A 22,732-nucleotide genomic window follows, 5' to 3' on the forward strand; every position below is an offset into this window, starting at 1 on the left:
GGGTATTTCTAATTTTTCGGAAAACATCCTGGCTATATATGAATGGGTTGCCCCAGTATCAAATAGAACAGTAGCACTATACTGTAAAATGTTAATCTGACCTGTGACGACTGTCGAGGCATTGGCTACGTCCTCTCTGGTGAGTGAGTAGATCCTCGCATTTGCCATAGCTGGAGGGGCTTCTAATCTGCCCTGGCTGATAAGTGGACCTTCTAGAGCGGCATGCATCTGATACAATTGAGCTGGCTGGCCTGTATACTGAATCTGCTGTGGCTGAGGAAGACTGGTCTTGTTCGGGCACTGCTTGGCCATGTGCCCTTCTTGTCCACATTCAAAGCATCCTCGTGTGCCCTTGCGACAAACCCCTGGGTGGAATTTCCCACAAGTAGCACACTTTGGATAACTGGGTCGCTTGCTAGATGGTCCTCCTTTTGAGTCACTCCCTGATTTGCGCTTGCTGTTGGAGTTCCCTTTCCAGTTAGAGCTGTGGCCTTGCTGTTTCTGGGTGTGAGAGTTTCCTTGGCCTTTGGACTCTGAGGAGACTTGCTTCTGCTGCTTTATGTTGTTCTGGTAATGCTCTGTGGTCAAGGCACTGCTCACTAACTCCTCTGTGGTTTGTGGCCTATGTATGCCACCAGCCACGTTCACTGCTATCTCTGGCCTCAGCATCTTGAGCATCAACCGGATTCGTTCCTTCTCTGTGCTGACTAGCTCTGGGCACAGACGAGCCAACCTGTTGAATTTCTTCACGGCTTCCTTAACTGAAAGGTTGCCCTGACGAAACTCAGTGAACTCGTCGTAGTGGCGGTTTGTAACCCGTATGTGAAAGAACTCCTCGAAGAATTCCTTCTCGAAGTCAGCCCATGACATCTGGTTCACTGGGCGCTTCGTTCTGATTCTTTCCCACCACATGCGTGCGTCTCCTGTCAGGCAAAAGGAGGCACACTTCACCTTCTCGTGTTCTGGCCAGTCCAGAAGCTCCATCGTGCTCTCCAGTGTTTTGAACCAGGCTTGTGCATCCCATGGTTCACTCGTGCCTGAGAAGTTCTCTGGCTTGACTCGCTGCCATTGGATCAGATAGGCTTCCTTTCTTGGCTCAGCTGCTGGGGCTGCTGGTGCTGGTGCTGGTGCTGTAGGCTGAGCTGGTGGAACCTCTAAGACTACCGGAGTCGTCAAATTCGGTTCCGGGGTGACTGTGGGGGTATTCTGCTGATTAGCCTTTAAGGTGGCTATTTCCTGTTGCTGTTCAGCTAGCTGCTGCTGTAACTGAGCCACTAATGCCGTAAGGTCTGGAGGAGGCACTGAACTGCCTGCCTCTTGCTGGGGCTCAGTAGCTAGTTCCCTTCTAGCTGGGCGTCCTCGTGCCATTTCTAAAGACATAGAGAACATAACATAACTAAGGTAATCACAGTTATATAACTACTGATATTATGTTAAAAAAAACTATCACATTCTAACAAGCAGTAGGCATATAAACATGAACTGTAATAACAAAACAAGAAGCATAAATGAAGTAGAGATATTCTTACTTGGAAGCTGCAGGTACAATGCTGATGTGTGTGTAGGAAGTATGGAACCTGACTCTGATACCACTCTGTAACGACCCACCTTCTACTACTAGCTGTAAGGCGAATCGCTACATTACTACTGTACTGGCTATGCGGAAAACTGATCTAATTTGAGTTTTTATGCTACTGATATCCGATCTAATACATGTTATTGGTTCTACCTGTCCTAAGGGAGATGATCTAAGGGATACCTGGTGTATCCTACATCCCCCTACGGTCAAGGAGCTGGACTGATAAGTTTCTTGGACGAAACCTGAGCTTCCCAATCGATCCAAGCTGGACTGGATCGATTGCTCTTGGTTGGATCGGTCCGTGGATCGATCGGAGCTGGGGAATGTTCTGTTCCCAACTGGATCGGTCGGTCGGACCGATCCAGGTATGTATGGATCGGTCGGCTGACCGATCCAGGCACCTGAGATCTCCTGGAACGCTAATGTATCGTGCTGGATCGGTCGGCTGACCGATCCAGGAGGATACAGTAGCGTACTGTATCTGTCTGGATCGGTCGGCTGACCGATCCAGTAGCACTGCCCAGGCTCTGATCGGTCTGGAGACCGATCAGAGTCTGATTTCGCCCGGGGACTCTGATTTCAGCACTCTGGTGTGCCAAAATACCATATAACAACTATCTAATGCATGATAAACTATTCTAATAACATGTAGTAACAATTCTAAACTTAAGCTAAAGCAAGGTTTACTGGTTCATGGCATTTTACTCACTAACATGCATTTTAACAACTTAAAGTGCATGAACGTATAAATTTCTAAAAGTTCTAATTGTTTAAATTTGCTAATGTTCAAAAGTGTATAAAACATGTAAACTGAAACTAATAACTGTAAAGTGCTAAAGTAAATGCTAAATCTCCAGAGGGTCTTTTATTCCAGTTCCTTCCACACACATCTTGATCTGCATTGACCTCCAGCCTCCACTGCTAGTCCACTTTCCTTTTTCCTGTATCTGCAGTATAAGGAAAATAGTATCTGTAAGCTAAAAAGCTTAGTAAGAAACCATCTACCTCACTAAAACGTGCAACGATGCAAACATGCTTTTAAAGAATGCTATTTGAAAACATGTACTGGCATGGCATACAATGGTTGCAAGCATAACTGAGATAACTGAACATGTAAACTGAAGCATGGCATAGCGACTAATCATATGAATCAATAAAGATAAACTGAACTGAACATACAATAAGCTAAACTGATACTGAATTCAAACTCAACTAACATAACTGATTTTATGAGTTTTGAAAACTAATACATAGTAAGTGAAAATACATAATCATGTTGTTTGGGCCCGGCAACTGTACTTGCTATGCGCGCATCCCTAACTAGACCCGGGTTTGCAAGTCCCGAATTTAGTAGGGTTAACTAGGTTATCTAAACCTAGGGACGACTGTGGGAGTCCAACCCAATGGATATCTGATCCAGTACAGTGCCACTGAAAATAAAATACTGAATATAGATAACTATTTTAACTTGTTGTTTCTAGGTTATCTGAACCTAGAGCTAGGTTATCTAAACCTAGAGGCGACTATGGGAGCCCACCCATTGGACCGTAATAAACTGATTTACTGTTTTAAACGCTTCTAATGCATTTAACTGAGTTATTAAAATGCCTAAGTTGCATTTTTTTTTTTTTTACTGATTTAGTTACTTTGTCGAACACCTAGTGTGCCCCAACTCTCCTCTTTATTAGGGAGATCACCTTTAGGCACCCGACAACGTCTACAACCCCAAACTGAAGAGGGTAAACGTGTCCGGCCCATCTAAAGGTGCTCAACTAAATCCCTAAACCTGCGAGGAGGGTTAAAAACACCCTACATGTCGACAAAACCTGCATAAAACTAAACTAATGCACAGAAAATCCAAACGGAGCTATTATACTGTAGGTGAGGGGTTTCTTACCTCGTACGCTACTTTTCTTACAATTCCTTTCGCTAGATTTCCGGTGGAGGTGCCCCTTTCGAGAGACTTCTCGCGTCTATGCGTTCCTCTCGAAAAGGAGTGCGCCCTCGTGTCGAAATCGTCGCCGGAAAGTGACTTTGGGACCCTAGGGATGGAACCCTAGTGTTGTTTGGTGTTGGCGCCGAGAGAAAGAGAGGAAGAAGAGAGGTGTCGGCGTGAGGCTTTGGAGAGGAAGGGTTTTGCCGAACCAATTAAAAATAACCCAAACCCCACTTAAACCTTCTATTTATATTAAGTGGTAATTCCGGCCCAACTCTAATATAAATTAAATCGTCTCCCTTTTCTTTCAGCACGGCCCTGCTGGGTTCACTGGTTACTACCATTATCCCTTACACCATAGGTCTCGGGTTCGATTCCCGCCTAAGCTATTTTGCGATTCTAATTATTTTTACTGCTTCCGCTACTCGGAAAATTCTGGAAAAATATCTAAAAATCCCAGAATAATCATAGAATAATTCTAATGCCAGTTTGAGAATTTTCGGGCGTTACAGTATTGAGTAGGACTATTTGAGGTCGTTCCTTTTATACTGACTTTATGAAGGAACAAAGACCTCAGTTATTATGGAAGTGTGTGCTATTAATCCTAATATAATAACAAGCACATATATTTGATATTTATTTCTTTAATTTATCTATTAGTGATATTTAGTTCGATAAATCAATAAGCCCGATTAGTTGGGAAATGATCACTTATAGTGTGTGTTGTTGATTATAGATGGAAACTGTGTCCTAGTAATCTAGGTTGAAAATGTCCCCAAGAGGAGCTCATAAGGATTGTCATGTTAAATCCTGCAGGTGGACTTAGTCCGACATGATGATGAAGTTGAGTGGTACTACTCTTGGAGCTAGATATTAATTAAGTGAGTTGTCAGTAACTTACTTAATTAGTGGACATTTGTTATCTTAAACACAGGGAGACTAACACACTCATAATAAGGAGCCCAAAATATAATTTGGGATTGGTGCGATAGTTCAATAATACTTCTCTAGTGGAATGAATTATTATTGATAAAATTAAGTTGTGTGTTCGGGGCGAACACGGGATGCTTAATTTTATCGGGAGACCAAAACCAATTCCTCCTCTCGGTCCCTATCGTAGCCTCTTAATTATAGAGTACTATACCCACCTATACCCACCTTCTTACCCATCCCATAGGGGCCGACCAAGCTAGCTTAGAGGCCAAGCTAGGGCCGGCCAAAGTTTGGTTCATGGGTGCTTCAAGGTGGCCGGCCCTAGCTTGAGTTCAAGCTTGGTGTGGCCGGCCCAAATTAAAATAAAAGGATTTTTATTTTTTTAAAATTTTTCTTATGTGGATAACATGATTTAAAAGAGAGTTTAAAAATTTAAATCTTTCCTTTTATAAGATTCTACAAAAGATTAAGAGAATAGCTAAATCTCTTTCCTTATTTGTAGATTAAAAGGTTGATTTTAATTTTGGTAAAAACTTTCTTTTTAACCATGTTCATGATTTAAAAGAAAGTTTAAAAAAAACAATAATTCTCTTTTATTAGTTTCTACAAAAGATTAAGAAAAGATTTGATATCTTTCCTTATTTGTAGATTGAAAGGAGATTTTAATTTTTAGAGATAACTTTCCGGAAATTATCCACATGTTTAAAGAAAGATTTAATTTATAAAATTTCCTTTTAACCAATCATGAAGGGATAAAAATTATTGGAGAAATATTTTATAAAATTTCCGGAAGCAAATAAGGAAGTTTTAATTTGTGTTTAAAATTTTTATTTGCTTGGAGATTTGGTGTGGCCGGCCATTATAGTAATGAGAAGAAAAATTATTTTTAATTAAATAAATTTTTCCTTTTCATGGCAAAAGAATTAAGGAAGTTTTTATTAAAATTTCCTTATTTGCCAAGACCAAGGATTATAAAAGAGGAGGTAGAGGAGCCTTCGTGGGCGAACAACCTCTATTCTTTTCCTCCCTCTCTTCCTTGGTTTTGGTGACCGGCCCTATTTCTCTCCTCTCCTCTTGTTGGCCGAAACCTATCTTCTTGGTGGAGCTTTTGTTTGTGGCCGGATCAAGGAAGGAGAAGAAGAAGAGAAAGCAAGCCTCGTCTCTAGCATCCCTTGGAGCATTGGTGGTGGCCGAAATTCTTCATCCTTGAAGAAATTTATTGTGGCCGAAATCTAGAAGAAAGAAGGAAGGTGGAAAGGTGGTTCTCATCTCGGAAGATCGTTGCCCACACAACGTCCGAGGTTAAAAGAGGAATACGGTAGAAGATCAACAGGTCTTTGTCTTCAAAAGAAAGGTATAACTAGTAATGTTTTTCCGCATCATGCTAGTTTTATTTCTTTGTAAAAATACCAAATACAAGAGGCATGCGATTCTAGTATTTCGAATTTATTTTCGATGTTGTGTTCTTTTGTTTTTGTTTTTCTTTGTGATTTGATTGTTTTTTTTTTGTTGACCTAAAGTTATTTAAGAAAATTAAATATTAGCTTTCTTTAAAAGGCTTTGTCTAGTCGGTGGTGGTTGCTCCCATATCCAAGAAGGTCATGTACCTCGCCACGTCAGTACTGGAAGCCAATTTTGGAAAATAATATTTAATAGAATTAATAACTTAGGTGATTTGGATCGAAAGTGTTAAGTTACGCAGGAGATCCAAGTCTAAACCTAAAAGAACAAATAAATTAAACTTTGGATCAAACGTGTTAAATTCCGCAGGCGATCCAAGTTTAATTTAAAAGAACACATGGTAGCTAGAAAAAGGTTCAGATCTTTGTACAAAATTTTTGTACAATGGAACCATTAGGTTTTCCGAGTAGCAACCAACATATATTACATTACACATTTATAATTCCTATATACATATATCATATTATAATTTCTTATATACATGTTTCTAACCATATAATTTATATCATATGTTTTATATTATACATAATATATTATTTATATTTTATTTCTATATTTACTACACATTACATACATTATATATATATATATATATATATATATATATTCTTATTTAATTATATATTTTATATAAAATATATCCTATTATTTTATTAATTGATTAATCCAAATTTTATAATTATATGTTAACTTAATTAATTTAAATCTATCTATATTAATAAATTCTTAAATAAACTGAATGAACCCTCTTAACTAACCATTGGTTTACGTATATTACAACAAGTATCAAAATAAAACCCCACCTGGATCTCTAGGTCTGGGCTTCCTTCCTCTAACATTTAGATATATGAATTAAGTTTAAGCAATGCTTAAATTTCTTTGTAATCACTGGCTTTGTCAACATGTCTGCAGCATTATCTGCAGTGTGAACCTTCTCAAGTTGAATTTCTCCGAAAGCAATCAACTTTCTGATATTGTGAAACATCACATCAATATGCTTGGTTCTCACATGATACACATGATTTTTTGCTAAATAGATAGCACTCTGACTATCGCATAACAACTTGACTCCACCTTGCTGAACATCCAGTTCTCTGACCAACCCTGTAAACCATAAAGCTTCCTTCACTGCTTCAATTGTTGTCATGTACTCCGACTTCGTAATAGACAATGCAGATTGAATCATAGATTTCCAACAAATAGATCCTCCTGCCGCAGTGAACACGTATCCTATAGAAGACCTCCTGTTATCTAAATCTCCTGCATAGTCCTCATCTACGTACCCAGCAACTGAAGGATCTTCCGGTTGTCTACTGAACATGATGGCATAATCAATTGTATTTCTCAAGTATCTGAAAATTCACTTCACTGTATCCCAATGTGGTCGACCAGGATTTGAGAAAAATTTGCTTACCATACTAACTGGTTGCGCCAAATCTGGTCGCGCCAAATCTGGTCTCGTACAAACCAAGCCATACATCAAACAATCAACTGCAATGGTATAAGGAACCTTTGACATCTCTTGGATCTCGTCATCTATCTTTGGACACTGTGTACTGGATAACTTGAAGTGATGCGCCAGGGGTGTGCTCACCGACTTTGCATTCTTCATGTAAACCTATCCAACACCTTTTCCACATAGCTACGTTGAGACAACCATAATCTCCCTGCAGCTCTATCCCTGTGAATCTCCATCCCAAGAATCTTCTTGGTCTCTCCCAAATTTTTCATGTCAAATTCCTTACTCAGTAGCCTCTTTAATTTATCAACCTCTTTCATTTTCTTCACAACAATGAGTATGTCATCTACGTATAGTAGTAAGAAAATTAGTCATTCATCTTCAAGGCCCTTCACATATATGTAGCAGTCATACTCACATCTCCTATATCCATTTTGAATCATGTATGAATCAAAATATTTGTATCATTGCCTAGGAGATTGTTTCAATCTATAGAGCGATTTCTTCAACTTACTAACCAATCGCTCTTGTCTGGGCTAACTAAATCCCTCAGGTTGTGCATAAAAATCTGCTCCTCCAAATTTCCATAGAGAAATGTCGTCTTCACATCCATTTGCTCTAGCTGCAAAATCATGATGTGCCACCAAAATCAACACCGCTCTAATTGACGTATGTCTTACCACTGAGAGAAATTTTCTTCATAGTGAATTCCCTTTCTCTGTGAATATCCCCTTGCTACCAATCGAGCCTTGAACTTCACTTCTTCTCCCTTTGACATTGCTTCTTTCTTTTTGAATATCCACTTACACCCTATAGCTTTCTGTCCTCCAGGAAGTTCCACTAGATCTCACATTAGGTTCTTATGCAACGACTTCATCTCCTCTGTCATGGCACCCGTCCACCTGTCCTTCTCAGAGCTATGTATCACCTCTTGAAAAGATGTAGGGTCTCCGCTACATGTGATAAGCGCATAAGATACCAAGTCTTCAAATCTGTATCTGGTGGGTGGTTTTACGACTCATCTCGTTCTGCCACAAGCTATAGTGCAATGTTCCATGTGCTCCAAGCTAGAATCATCGGAGTCATGATTCTCTAGCTCCACCTGCATAACATCTTTCTCCAAGTTGCTTTGTGGTGTTTCCTTTCCTTCTTCCTGAGTACGTTGTAGCATAGTTTTCTCATCAAACACCATATCTTTGTTGATCCCCACCTTGTGTGCCTTAGGATCCCAAAGCTTGAAGCCTTTAACTCCTTCTGATATCCCAGAAAAATGTACTGCTTTGAGTTTGCATCCAGCTTTAATCTTTCCTCACTAGATATGTGCATATAGGCTGGATATCCAAAAACTCGAATATAAGAGTAATCTACATGATTCCCTATCTATACTTCTCTGATATTTTGCCTTCTAGTGCTGCCCTTGGTGATCTATTAATGAGATAACATGTCATGTTAACCGCTTCCGCCCAGAAATTCTTTGCAAGCCCTGCATTCAACCTAAGACATCTTGCCTTCTTAATGATTGTCCTATTCAACCTTTCTGCTACCTCGTTCTGCTGAGGTGTCCTATGAATTGAGAAATACCTTATTATTTCATGTTGCTCACAAAATTCCTAAAACTTTGGATCTATATACTCAGTCTCATTATCTGACCTAAGGCATTTGATTTTTCTTCCGGTATGATTCTCCACTTCAGTTTTCCACAATTTAAACTTTACAAAAGTTCCAGATTTGAGGCGCATAAAGTATACCTAAACCTTTCATAAGAAATCATCAATAAAACTTACAAAATACAAGTACTCTCCACGTGATGTTACACTGGCTGGTCCTCAGAGATCCATATGTACGTAGTCCAGAATCCCCTCCGTCTTGTTTGTTGCTGTCTTGAATTGCACTTTGTTCTGTTTCCCAAGAACACAAAATTTGCATAATTTAAGCTTGCATGTCTTAACACCCTTCAATAAATTTCTCTTATGAAGTTCTAGCATCCCACATTCACCCATATGTCCTAGACGCATATGCCACAAGATTGTACTATCTGACTACTGTAGTCTCTATCAATTTGTAGATGTTTTCTGCTATCTTTTGTCCTTTCATTACCGTCAGAGCTCCTTTACTGACCTTCATCACCCTGCTCACTAATTTATAATTGCAATCAATATCATCCAATGTGCCTAGTGAGATCAAATTCTTCCTTAGCTCTGGTATATATCTGACATCACATAAAGTTTTGATCACACCATCAAAAATATTGATTTTGACATTCCCTATACTGATAACTTTGCATGACACATCGTTTCCCATCAACACTGAACCAGAATCCACTACCCTATAGGTGTCAAATCAATCCTTGTTTGGAGTCATGTGATATAAAAAGGCAGAGTCTAAAATCCATCCATCCGTCAGCTGCTCCGAACTTGACATAACTGATAGCATATCTCCATCACCGCTCTCTGAATTTTCTTCTTCAACTATATTTGCAGACTTTGTTGAACTACCTTTGTTCTCTACAATATATTTCTTTATCTCTAGACAATCTCTCTTGATATGACCTTTGCCTCCACATTTGTAGCACGTGATCACCTTCTTCCTTCTCGATTTAGAACGAGCCTTATTGTTGTTACCTGATCCATGTCGAGATTTGCTCCTACCACGCTCTTGGATGCTATTTACCATGAGTCCTTCTCCCTAAGAAACGTCATCGCTTGTTTTCTTCCTTTGGTGAAAATCTAGCAACCCACCTGTGATCTCCTTCAATTTAAGAGTTTCCTTACCCCACATCAAAGTAGTAAGCAAATTCTCGTACGTAGGAGATAAGGGTAGAGAATTCAACAACATTAGCGCCTTGTCCTCATCTTCGATCATCACATCAACCCGCTTCAGATCGCTCATAATATGATTGAATATGTTGATGTGCCGACTCAGATCAGTTCCTTCTGTCATCTTCAACCGGAATAATTTCTGCTTGAGATACAGCTTGTTTGTTAATTACTTTGACATGTACCGGCTTTCCAGCTTTTGCCAAACTACCACCGATGACTCCTCATCTATGACATGGTACATAACATCATCTTTAAGACAAAGTCTAATTGTTGCTACTGTCTTCACCTGAAGTTCTTCCCAATCTGATCTCTCCATGCTTTCCGGTTTCCTTTCTCCTAACGCCTTCACCATATCTTGTTGCACCAACAAGTCCTTGACTCATCTCTGCCATAATCCAAAGTTTCTGGTTCTGTCAAATTTCACCATATCAAATTTCGCAGAAGTCGTCCCCGACATGTTGAAAAAATCTGTCAAAATCTATAGCTCTGATACTAATTGTTGCGTAAAGAAGGCGCAACACATCTCAACCTCTAACGTGTGGAAGAAGATAAAGAGAGAAAAGAGATCGCACAGAGCAACAAGACAAAGACGCACAAAAGGAGAGTAAACACGAGGAAGGAGAAAAAAAAAAAAAAAAAAAAGAGTTATCGTGATTCAGCAGTGTGCCTATTCCACAAAACGGCCGAAGTTTTATTAAAATTCTCTCTACACATGAGAATCACATTACATGATTCTTATGATTATTATTGTACAATAGGTTTACAATGATCCCTATAAATAATGTATAAATCCAGACCCGATAAAATCATAACAGAATTTTATTATAAAAAATCGCAACCGAATTCTATTATGAAAAATTGTAACAAAATTTTGTTATATAAAATCGCAACCGAATTTTATTAAAAAAATCTTAATAGATTTTTCTTTCATAACATCAATTGCATTGACCTCATCCAAATATGAACCACCTATCAACACATTTGCTTCCTTCTGCATTTGGATCCCTTGAACTCGTAAGTCAATTCTCATAATTATCTTCTTCATACAATCGGTTGGTTTTTTCTTTTTTGTCTCTTTTTGCAGGATCAGGTATGTGAATCTCTATCTGGAGTTTCTTTGTAAGTGAATGAGGCATCGATCTCGGGGTGTAATGAAGATATTCATATAGGACTTATCTTTTTTCTACATTCAATATGTTTCGCAACAGTCTTTTAGGTTGAGAAGCAAGCCAATTGCTTACTTTAGCATGCAACAGGATGTGGTTTCTGAAGGTAAATTCAACAGGTATAGTCATCACTAGTGTACAGGCATTTCATACCGTGGCTATAACAAACACCATACATAGGAATACACCAGATTTCAAGTATCACATGAGTGGATGGCTTCTTGTTTCCAGTGCTTCCAGCCTCAGAGAGGAAGACAAGAAAGGTTTAGGATTTGATTCAATTCCACTGAATAGAAGCAAGCACAGACATTGGTCTAAACCAAGAATAATACAGACTCAATTCAAGGTCAACATGTCCAAAATCCTGCTGTTTAATTTCGCCAATGATGATCAATAATATGGCCATCAATACACCTAACACGAGTGCTACAATGAAAATGAGAAACCTCTAGGTAGGGTTGAATTGGTTAGTACAGAACAAAGTTATTACTATAAGACCAGAATTCAAATCTCAATAAAATCGAGAAAAAAAATCTCTCCCTTGCACTAGTCAACAACGCTTCCTGATTTACCTTTTCACAGACCCCCATGTGGAGCCACCTTTTGCTATCATACAATGAAAATGAGAAAGTTTATAGTCCGCAAGGCTACTGTACGGTGGAAGGACGTCAAGTTGTCACCCAAATATCTGCGGTTCAATCCCAACTATAACACATTTATAAGGATTTTTCCTTCAAATAGAGCACATAATCATGAGAAGTTGGGCTTATGGGTCACCCATCATGAGCACTTTTTAATTTTTCTTGATAACCGATGAAAATTTTCATGAGGTCAAATAGATCGTCCCATATTCATGTTTTTTTACAATGAAATGAAAAATTGAAGTACTTTTGAGACAGCATTATGCTCTCTCTCTCGCTCTCTCTCTCTCTCACAGCATGGCTTTTGAAAATTTATTCCAAAGCAATTCTAGCATTTTCACTTGTTCTAAACTATGGAAAGTGGATCCTGTTCATCATGATCATGTGCTACTTGAATTAAGTAACGAGATAAGGTCTTATAATTTAACCCTGAAAATAGTTTCTTTGTTGCACGATTCCTCTGAACAAGCAATTCATGCTCTCGTTTATGTTTCCTTTTAGATACGTTAATAGTTGGGTCATAGCCCAAATGAAAAATCTAACCTCATCAAAGGACCAATTCATTTTGGGCTTTAGTTACAAAACAAAAACATCACCTTTACAAAAGGGAATTTGTGCCAATCCAATAAGAAAAGTTATAATAATTCAAAGCACAAAGATTGTTCATATCGATTACGGTAATGATCATGACTAAGTCAATCTATTACTAGATATATGGTTTGTTGGTGTAAGTTTTTGATGAGAAGGGCATGTTGCCATTTTGTATATTAGATGAAAAGGGTAACTAACTAATTAACATCGATAAATTTTTCTTTATAAATATATTGAGGAGACAAGATAATAATGCTACATTCCCTAATTATATTAGGACGCCAAAAACATACTAATAATGTTCCATTCCCTAGTTGTCACTTGACACTTGAAGACCAATTGAGTCCATATCGTCTTCACTTTCACTTTTGCATATTTCATCAAGGTGGAGTTGACAATTCAACAAGTAATTCACACAAAGATTTGACTTGAATAGCTAGAAAATATCGAGTGTCAAATCCTAATATTGATTCTATCAAAGTAACTATCCTTCTTTCCTTACAAATTAAAATCCCTCTCTTCAATCTATTTCCTATTCCAAAGGACATCTTAGCCTTCGTTTACATTTTTACTTTATTGATGTTGTACATGAAAGTGTACACAATGTGTGAATTCATTTGCTACTAAAATAGTTTTTAAAGGATTCTTTTCTTAATATTATTAAAAATATATAAAATAGAATCTTCTTTACCTTTTACCTTTTCTTGATGCCAAATCATAACTTTTCTTGATGCTAAATCCTTTCCTTAGAAGAGAGGAAGACCCTTTCTTTAGATGAGAGGAAGAGCTTGTACAAAAGAATAATTTAAACGGAGGGTATATGCACTCTATTTATTTATTACATAATTATGTACTTCCCGTCCTTTTCCTCCATAAATAATGGAAAAGAAAAATGAAAATTGTGTTTACTAAACAAAATGGAAGTAGCATTTCAATTAGTATTCATTATTCATTATTTATTGATGTTTATCTCAATGATTATAGTCACTCTACTTTACATGAATATATTAAACTTTTAAGTTTGTAAGTACATGTGCTAAAATAATATTTAATATAGCAAATTAACATTAAAGTTAAAATTTCTTTTAGGTTTAATTATTCAACATCCATAGCATCAATACTTTGTTCATAATAGAAGCATATGTTACTTTAAAATAGAAAATTAATGTCATTGCTCTAATTGTTTGGAGTCTATATATTAGGGCACTAGCTCTTCTCCATGCAAAACAAAAAACAATCCCTACAACTTGTGATCCTTTTCCTCTTCCTTCCACCAAGAATGGCACTGGTCTTAGATTTCTTTGTCTCAAAATTCTTGACGGCCACAGCGAACATGGTGGAGACAGAGATCTTCAAGGTGCTAGGCATCAATAAAGAGATTAAATCCCTTCAAAAAAGGTTGGGGACAATCAATGACAATCTCCAACAAGTAGAGCAAAAGAGGCGTATAAATCATGAAATTGACATCTGGGCGCGAAAGTTGAAAGATATTATGTATGATGCCGATGATATTATTGATATTTGTATGATTGAAGGAGGAAAGTTATTGAAAGCTCGAGCTTTATCAGGTTCATCTACTGTAAGCATCCCTTGGAGCTATCTCTTTTCATGCTTTCAGTGCCTTAAATATCGTCATAATATTGTCAATCAAATTATAGCACTGAATAATAAGTTAGAGGATCTAAAAAAAGATATTGTCATAACAAATTACTTGGATCGAGCAACCAAAGAAGCGGTTAAAAATGTTGATACAGTGATTGCACATGAGACCTCTCACCTACAAGTCGAAGGAGATATTGTAGGAACACAGATAGAAAATGCTATTGAGGCACTAGTTAATTTGATACTCGAGAAAAACCCAAAGAAATGTCGTGTCTTCGGAGTTGTAGGAACGGGGGGAATCGGAAAGAGCACTCTAGCAAGCAAAATATTCGAGGATGAACGAATCAAAGATAATTTTCCAAAAAGAATTTGGTTATATGTTTCTAAAATTTACACAGAGTCTGATTTGCTAAAAAAGTTAATTAGGTCTTACGAAGGAAGTGAAACCAAAGGAGAAAATTTTGAAGGAAAAAGTAAAGCAGAATTAGAAAATAAACTCGTGTCTATTCTCACACGAAATACTTTCATTGTCCTAGATGATGTATGGAATTCATCTGTGTGGACAGATTTCTTGAGAAAACCTATAATGAAAAGTGCAATAAGTTGTACAGTATTAGTTACCACTAGAAAAGAAAAGGTCGTGATGCTAATGAAACCTAGATATATACACCCAGTTGAAAAAATGGATGAAGAAAGTGGTTGGACTTTGCTTAAACATTTAGTATTTGATGTTGAAGGAGATGAAGACGAGATATCAAGCTTTGAAGAAATAGGAATTAAACTTGTCAACAAATGTGATGGTTTGCCTCTTGCGATTAAAGCTATTGCAGGGGTTCTGTACCATCAAAACAAAGCAAAATGGGAGGAAGTTCTTGAAAGTGATGCATGGAATATGGATCAGATTGAGGAAGAATTAAGACCTTTATATTTGAGTTACGAAGACTTACCATCTAGATTCAAACAATGTTTTCTCTATTGCTCCTTGTACCCTCAAAAAGATATGTTTTCTATGGAGATTGTTCAGTTTTGGGCTGCTGAAGGTCTTATTATGAGTGAAGAAGATAACTGGAGGAGGGATCTTCCAACTCAAAACCAGAGAACATTGGAAGATCTAGGGGAGGAGATTTACAGGGAGTTACTTGGTAGGAATCTCTTAGAAGCTAAAAAGGATGAATTGTCCAAGAGTTTCTTCTCTATGCACGATCACTTCAGATCACTTTGTGCAAATTTAATGAGAGAGGAAGGGATTTTATATCGACATGGTAGAGAATTCAAAGCAGATGATAATGTGAAAGTTCGACGGCTGTCAATCTCTTGTATGGGGCCTATGCTAGTGTTACCGGCTCAAATTCTAAGACAAGCTTGTTTGAGAACTCTAATTCTCACGGACTCCCCTCAAACCAAGACAATCGAAGACAGTGTTGTGCAAGCATTACTGTGTTTGCGAGTTTTGGATCTCTCAGAAACATCAATTGAAAAGATTCCAGATTGCATTGGAGAATTGTTGCATTTAAGATATCTAGATCTCGATGGAACAAATATTCGTGAGATTCCGACAACTATCGGGAACCTTGTAAACCTTCAGAGTCTGAATATCATAAGGTGTAAGTTCTTGGAAAGACTTCCTGTGTCCATCACTAAGTTGCATAATCTAAGATGGCTTAACATGATTGGCTGTCCACTGCTCACTTATGTGCCCAAGGGAATTGGGAAACTGGAAAATATCTATAGCCTTTACGGATTTATGATTGGACAGAATGACTCAACCTCTGAAGAAGGTTGTGATTTAGAAGAGCTGAAAAATCTCTCCAAGTTGAGAGTCCTAATCATTCTGAGGCTTGAGAGGGCAGAAAAAGGAGCCTCTGCACTTGCAAACAAGCCATTTCTTAAGGACCTTACGTTGTCATGGATGCGACCAGATGAGGAGGAAGATGACAATGGTGGAGGGCACGATGCTCAAGCCAATGAAGAAGAAGATGGTGATGGCAAGGATGATGGCTCTGGACAACGAACTGAAACTAAAGAGGAAGAAGAAGACGAAAATGAGGAGGTGGAGGATGAGGGTGAGGAAGAAGAAGACGAAAATGAGGAGGTGGATGGTGAGGAAGAAGAAAAAGGATGGAATGAGGAGCAAATCAGTAAAGCCGAGAGGATATGCAATGAAATGTCTCAGCCTTCATCAACCTTGGTCCACCTTCACTTCTATGACTACCCTGGCCGACAGTTCCCGAGTTGGATGACATCCTCTTCCTTGGCCGAATCTTTTCCAAACTTGACATATTTGATGCTTCTTGGTTTGCCGTGTTGTGTGGAGCTTCTTCCCTTGGGCACACTGCCTCAGCTCAAGTACCTCCGTATTGAAAGTGCAAACGCCATAACGACCATTGGGTCTCAATTTCTCGGATCGAGAAGCTCTGCATTTCCCAAACTTGAAGCGCTCCGATTCGAAGACATGCCCAGATGGGAGGAGTGGACATTCAATGGAGCACCTCTTTCAGTGAAGTTGTTTCCAAGTCTCATGGAATGTGCTATTATCGACTGCCCAATGCTAAGAGCTCTTCCTGACGGACTCCACCGAGCCACCAACCTCAACCAACTGGGCCTGCTTCGAACATATGAGCTAGGTGAGATTAACAACATCACCTTGGCTTACAGGCTTGAGGTCGCAAAATGCAGAGGGTTGAAGAAGATATCCAACATCTCGTCATTAAGATCTCTCGTGGTAATCGAATGTGGCAATTTGGAGTGCGTGGAGAATCTCGACAAGCTGCAGCATTTGGTGTTGATATGTTCAGAGGAAATGGAGCAGCTCCCGCAGTGGTTCATGGACTTGATCGAGCAGCATAACAACATGGCCAGCAGTCACAGGAGTTTGAAGAAGTTTGAGATGGCCTGCAATCTTCAACTGTTAATGAGCTGTCTCGAAGGCAATGAGAATTGGGACATTCTCAAGCATATTCCTGTTGTCGAAATACAGACATACTCCAGCAAAGAGTACATCCGATACACCAAGGATCCCTACAACTATGATACAAACATTCCTTCTAATTGAGTAAGGCAATTCGTCTATCTTCTTCTGATTCCTCCTTCCCGTGTAACCATACAATTCTTTCAAAGACCTTTGTTTGTTTTTGCAGGATAGTGTCAAAAAAAGCTATGCTTTCTTCAATTGTATTGATGAAGGTGTGATTTGTATGGTGCTGTTTGCGTTTGCTTCTTTCTACATTTGGTTTGATTACTTTACATTTGGTGAATGTGTTATTTGTATGTATTTATGTTTGCATTTTCTTCAATTGTACTGGTGAAAGTGTGATTTGTATGGTGTTGTATGCATTTGCAAGTCTTTACGTATGTATTTTCTGTATCAGGATGTAATGAACATATTCATATAGGACCTGTCTTTTTTTTTTATATATACATCTATTTGTTTCTCAACCACCTCTTAGGTCAAAGAGTACATACTGTACACCAAAGAGCCCTACAACTATGATCCACATGTTGCTTCTGATTGAATAAGGTGATTCATCTATCTTCAAAGCCCTCCGTCACATGCAACCTTTTAGTCATTTCAATCACCTTTCTTTCTGCAGGATGGCGTCAGCAAAAGCACCGATCACTTTGTGTGTTTCTTCAATTGTATTGGTGAAGGTGTGACTCTAAGGTGTTGTTTGCATTTGGAATTGAACTGGTAATATCACCTTCAACTTCATCCTTGGAGTTACTTGTCTTTCTTAGGTTAAGATGCATCAAATGGCTTACTTTAACATGCTGCAGGGTGTCGATTTGTCAGAGAAACAAGTCAATTTATAGAAGTGTATTTCAAAAGACCAAGTGATGGAGGATCTTCAGTTACAAATCAGGATGTTATACAGTTGAGAAATATTGCAATGTTGCAGCTTCATGTGATCTAATTTGCACTTGTCATGTCTTCAGATGTGCATACCCCAACCATCTCCGATTCGCAAGCAAGCGAAACTTTAGAGTTACAAAGGAGGCCTGCAGCTATTCAGCCTTGGTGGTGGTGGTGGTAATGGTGGTGATGAAGACAAGTTCTCAAGTAGAAACTTAAGCACTTTTGACAACATTATTATTCTTTCTCTTCGAGATTGATCCTGCATTGATTCAGCGTGGCTTTTGAAAAGCAATTCTACCATTTTCATTTGATCTTAACTATGGAAAAGGGATCGTGGTTATCATAATCATGTGCTCACTTGAATTAAGTAATGTCGACCTGGGGTTTATCCCGTCATGCGTCTATGGTCTGTGTACCTGCATGAATCTTCCTTCATATCCATGGGATCGGTACTAGGAAGACCGTTAAAATTGCGGAACTATCTTTTTTGAATTAAGTAATAAGTTAAGGTCTTATTTATTCATATTTTGTACCCTGAAAATAATTTCTTTGTTATATCAGAACAAGTTATTTAGGCTATTATTTATATTTCCTTTTAGTTACTTCTATAGTTGGACCACCGAAGGACCAATTCATTTTTGGGCTTTAGTTGCGTAACAAAACATTAAATCAGGTTTCATCCCATGGCATGTCTGAATCAACTTTACAAAAGATATTTCGTGCCAATCCAATAAAAAAAAGTTTGAACAAAACCTTCTAGTTTTGATGTAGTTGGTAAAGGTTTGATGTTGGTTTCATATTAGGCTAATCTCTATGTCAAATATGCATGTGCAAACTTATCTTGGCATGAGCATTACCAGTGCAACATAAAACACCAATAATAAATGTAGACGAAGTTCATGTAAATTGAGGTCAATAAGATATTAACAAAAGCAGTCTCACAAGTGTAAATAGAAATTTGAAAGATGATAAAGTGATGCAGCGGATAATTATTAAATTTGTTGATTCATGCTTGAATATCGAAAATGATCTTCTAAACCTTTTGATTCGAAAGACTATCAAGAAATAGACATCCAAAAATTACACAGAACTTTGAGGAAAAGAAGAACGACACGGTCGAATTATTATTAATCAAACTCTCTTCAAAACATGAAACAAAACACTTATATAAATATGATATACTAAGACTTGAAGAAATGAAGGAAATTCTCATATATGGATTTCAATTTCTATCTTTAAAGAAAGAAAAAATCTTACTAGAAAAAATAATTAACATAAAAGAAATTAATAAAAAAAAATGACACTTATATAGACAACTCATCAGCCATAGATACTAGAAATACCAAAATATAAAATATCCTAAAAATCAAAAATATAAAATATCCTAATCGGAGTCAAAATTTTAAAAATATAAAATATAGAAATTAACAAAAATATTATAATACCAAACTTGTTAAAAATATTAAAAAATAATAAAATTATTTTTTTTCCATTCCTATCTCACAAAGTCAGCCGAAGATTCTATTAGAGTTATGATAAACAAAATAATAATTGACTAATGGATGATTTCTAATAACACAATCAATAAATTTAATGATGTATTTAAACAATGAGGATAGTAAAACCTTAGGCAAGGATCCTCTGGTCTAGAATTTCTGGACCAGTCCTGGTTCCCTATCTATTCATTGGTTGGATGGGTTTGACCCCATCTATTTAATTGGTGGGGTATAACCCGTCCAACCAATGAATGAACAGGACCTCTTCTGATCTAGAAAATTCTGAACCAGAGGATCTTACCTCCAAAATGCTAGACTAATGGATGAATTCCAATGACACAGTCAGTAAATGATGTCTTTAAACAATAAGGATAGCAAAATCACAATCCATAAGATTCAATTTATTTTATAGTAGTGAATGAACAAGTCTAGATGACGACATATCATGGGTGAATCTATTGATATGCAATAATTAATTGACTAATGAAAGTAGTCGATTGATAATCAACAAACAATCAAATGAAATTCATTATGGATGATGGCCGAAACTACCAGACCAATTGACAAATCAACAATAACAATCAATCATCGATTGATGGATATCAATTAATAACTATAAAAGGAGCCCAAATGTCGTTCGACTAGAGCATCAAAAATCCTTCAAGCTTTCACCCAATACTCATTCTACAACATTCTTACGGTGACAAGTGTATTCCATTTTTCTGGAGCCTTCAAATTTAATTTTCTTATTCTTTACATTCAGCAATTTTCTTTTAATTTTTTACTATTTTGCTATCAGGTTTTGTGATTCATCATACTACCATATTAGGATTTTGTAAAAGCTTCTCCGCCTTTAAAATATTTCTAAAATAAAGAAAATATAAAGATTTTTGAAAAATGAAAGACTCGGAATGAGTATAAGCTGAGTTTGGTGTTGATATGTTCAAAGGAAACAGATCAGCTCCCACAGTGATTGCCGGGCTTGATCAGTATAAGATTTTTGCATGGTGCTGTTTGCATTTTGTTGGGCAAACAAGGGACAACACCTCTCAATCTTTAACGTACGAAAGAAGAGGAAGAGAAAGAGGAAAAAGAAATTGCACGGAATAACAAAATAAAGTCGTACAAAAGGAGAGCAAACACGAGGAAGGAAAAGAAGAGAAAGAAAAAGAGTTACGATGGTTCGGCAGCATGCCTACTCCACAAAACGACCGAAACTTTATTACAATTCTCTCTACACATGAGAATCACATTACATGATTCTTATGATTGTTGTTATACAATAGGTTTACAATGATCCCTATAAATAATGCATAAACCCCAGACCCGGTAAAATCATAACAGAATTTTGTTATGAAAAATCGCAACAGAATTCTGTTATGAAAAATCGTAACAGAATTCTGTTATATAAAATCGTAATAAAATTTTATTACTAAAAATTTTAATAAATTTTTCTTCCATAACATCCATCGTATTGACCTCATCCAAATATAAGTCACCCGTCAACAATCTCCACCTTGACGAATATTCACCCCTTCGAAGAACACGAGTGTAACGCCCCTAGTTTTTTTTCATAATACATAAACCGCGGACGTCATATACTCATACTTTTATAGCGGTTCTTAGTTCAAATAAAATTACATATACGACTCGAAGAAAAATAAACATAACTAAATGCGGAATTAATCTAGAAGGCTTTCAGCAGGTCAACACCTCCTACCTCATTGGTTTCGTTGTCTAAAAAAAAAATCAAAGTCTGTGAGTCGAGAGACTCAGCATATTCAAAACTATGTTATGCCGTAGTAAACATCTATATTCTAGTTTATTAAGGGAGACCACATTCAAGGTAACTTGCGACCTCCCTACTAACAAACTATGAACATATGCACAGGCAGTGACATAAGCGTGACAACATAAAGGTAAGCATGGTAGATGAACTAAGCATAATGATAGACTTGATCGCGAGCATGTCCATAGGCATAGGCATAAGAATAACATGAACATGGTCACAAACATCAACATAAATGTAAAGATAAACATAAACATAAACATACGCGTAAACATAAACATAAACATTGGCATAAATATAAACATAGCTTGAACATATCTGCATGTGTAGTTATAAACGTATTGTAGTGGTGGCTTGGATGCACATAGCAGTACCGTAATATAAGTTGTTGATCAAACAACCACCCTAGCTAAGTTGGCGGGCACCGCTCCTTGGAACAAATCCTCTACCCATGTATGATTTTGGCACACTCCTCGGCCTTAGGTCTCCGGTTCATCCCACCGTCCCAATTCATGAGGGTTCTTTGGCAAGCTCCCTGGGCTTAGGTCCCCGGTTCATCCCACCGTCCCAATTCATGAGGTTTCTTTGACAAGCTCCCCGGGCTTAGGTCCCCGGTTCATAACTTAACCCATAGTAAGATTTGGCAAGCTCCCCAGGCTTAGGTCCCCGGTTCATAACTTAACCCATAAAAAGATTTGGCAAGCTCCCAAGGCTTAGGTCCCTAGTTCATAACTTAACCCATAAAAAGATTTGGCAAGCTTTCCAGACTTAGGTCCCCAATTTATAACTTAACCCATAAAAAGATTTGGTACGCTTCCCGGGATTAGGTCCCCGGTTACAACTAACCACTTCATTCCATAAACATAGACATAAGCATAAGCACAATCATAATCATGATCACTACAAAGGCATGAATACAAGCATGTGTTGGTACCCCAAGATTGTTTTGATGTGATCAAACAAGTTAAGTTAGGTCCTGTTGTATTTAATCCTGTGTCTAAGTGTGCAGGAACTTAGGAGCACAAGATGTTGAGCAAAAAACGCAACTAGCAAGAAGGACGACACAGGAGAGAGCCGACGGGCTCGGTGAGCCTGAGGGACGAGGTACTGTGGAAAAGTACGCGGGCGGACGAGAAGGAGGCGCTGGCGTTTCCGAGGGTCAAGAAGTTGGAGCGGAAGCTTGCACGAGGAGAAGGCCGGAAGTTGGGTTCGAGTGAGCCCTATTCTGGATGACCGAAATCACTCAAGCGAGAGGAGCCGTAGCGGAAGACCTAAACTGAAGCAAGCAGAGCCAGAGTGGAAGGCTTGGACTGAAAAAAGTCAACATGATTGACTTTCCTAATCCGGGCACCTGAAACAGAGTTTTATTCGGATCACGTTTGGTCGTGTTCCGTTACGAAGGGGATA

General features: G+C 37.9%; 1 protein-coding gene and 1 long non-coding RNA gene across 3 annotated transcripts in view; both read left to right on the forward strand.

Moving 5' to 3' along the window:
• The window catches only part of LOC121976287, a 58,426-nt gene extending 39,922 nt beyond the window's left edge, over nucleotides 1-18,504 (forward strand). The window contains exons 2-4 of the long non-coding RNA XR_006110596.1: nucleotides 17,371-17,704; nucleotides 17,778-17,875; nucleotides 17,962-18,504. This is a non-coding gene — a long non-coding RNA (uncharacterized LOC121976287). The remainder of the gene's footprint in view (nucleotides 1-17,370; nucleotides 17,705-17,777; nucleotides 17,876-17,961) is intronic.
• On the forward strand, nucleotides 13,836-17,514 carry LOC121976285 (putative disease resistance protein At3g14460). 2 transcript variants are annotated; one of them, XM_042528388.1, is made up of 3 exons: nucleotides 13,836-14,153; nucleotides 14,925-17,239; nucleotides 17,325-17,514. In XM_042528388.1, exons 1-2 carry the CDS (start codon nucleotides 13,865-13,867, stop codon nucleotides 17,237-17,239), a joined length of 2,604 nt encoding a protein of 867 aa, XP_042384322.1. In that variant the 5' UTR covers nucleotides 13,836-13,864; the 3' UTR covers nucleotides 17,325-17,514. The 2 variants fall into 2 exon arrangements, with proteins under 2 accessions (XP_042384322.1, XP_042384323.1); XM_042528389.1 differs by having other exon boundaries at nucleotides 14,149-14,164.
• Nucleotides 18,505-22,732: the final 4,228 nt, after the last annotated feature.

Source organism: Zingiber officinale, chromosome 4B, assembly GCF_018446385.1.
Source record: "Zingiber officinale cultivar Zhangliang chromosome 4B, Zo_v1.1, whole genome shotgun sequence".
In the NCBI taxonomy this organism is placed as follows: Eukaryota; Viridiplantae; Streptophyta; class Magnoliopsida; order Zingiberales; family Zingiberaceae; genus Zingiber; species Zingiber officinale.

What these genes read in the sequence shown, in the direction of transcription:
- LOC121976285 (XM_042528388.1), top strand. Translation starts at nt 13,865, where the DNA reads ATGGCACTGGTCTTAGATTTCTTTGTCTCAAAATTCTTGACGGCCACA. An exon ending in GAAAGCTCGAGCTTTATCAG is followed by an intron (nt 14,154 to 14,924) that starts GTTCATCTACTG and finishes TTGATGTTGAAG; the next exon opens with GAGATGAAGACGAGATATCA.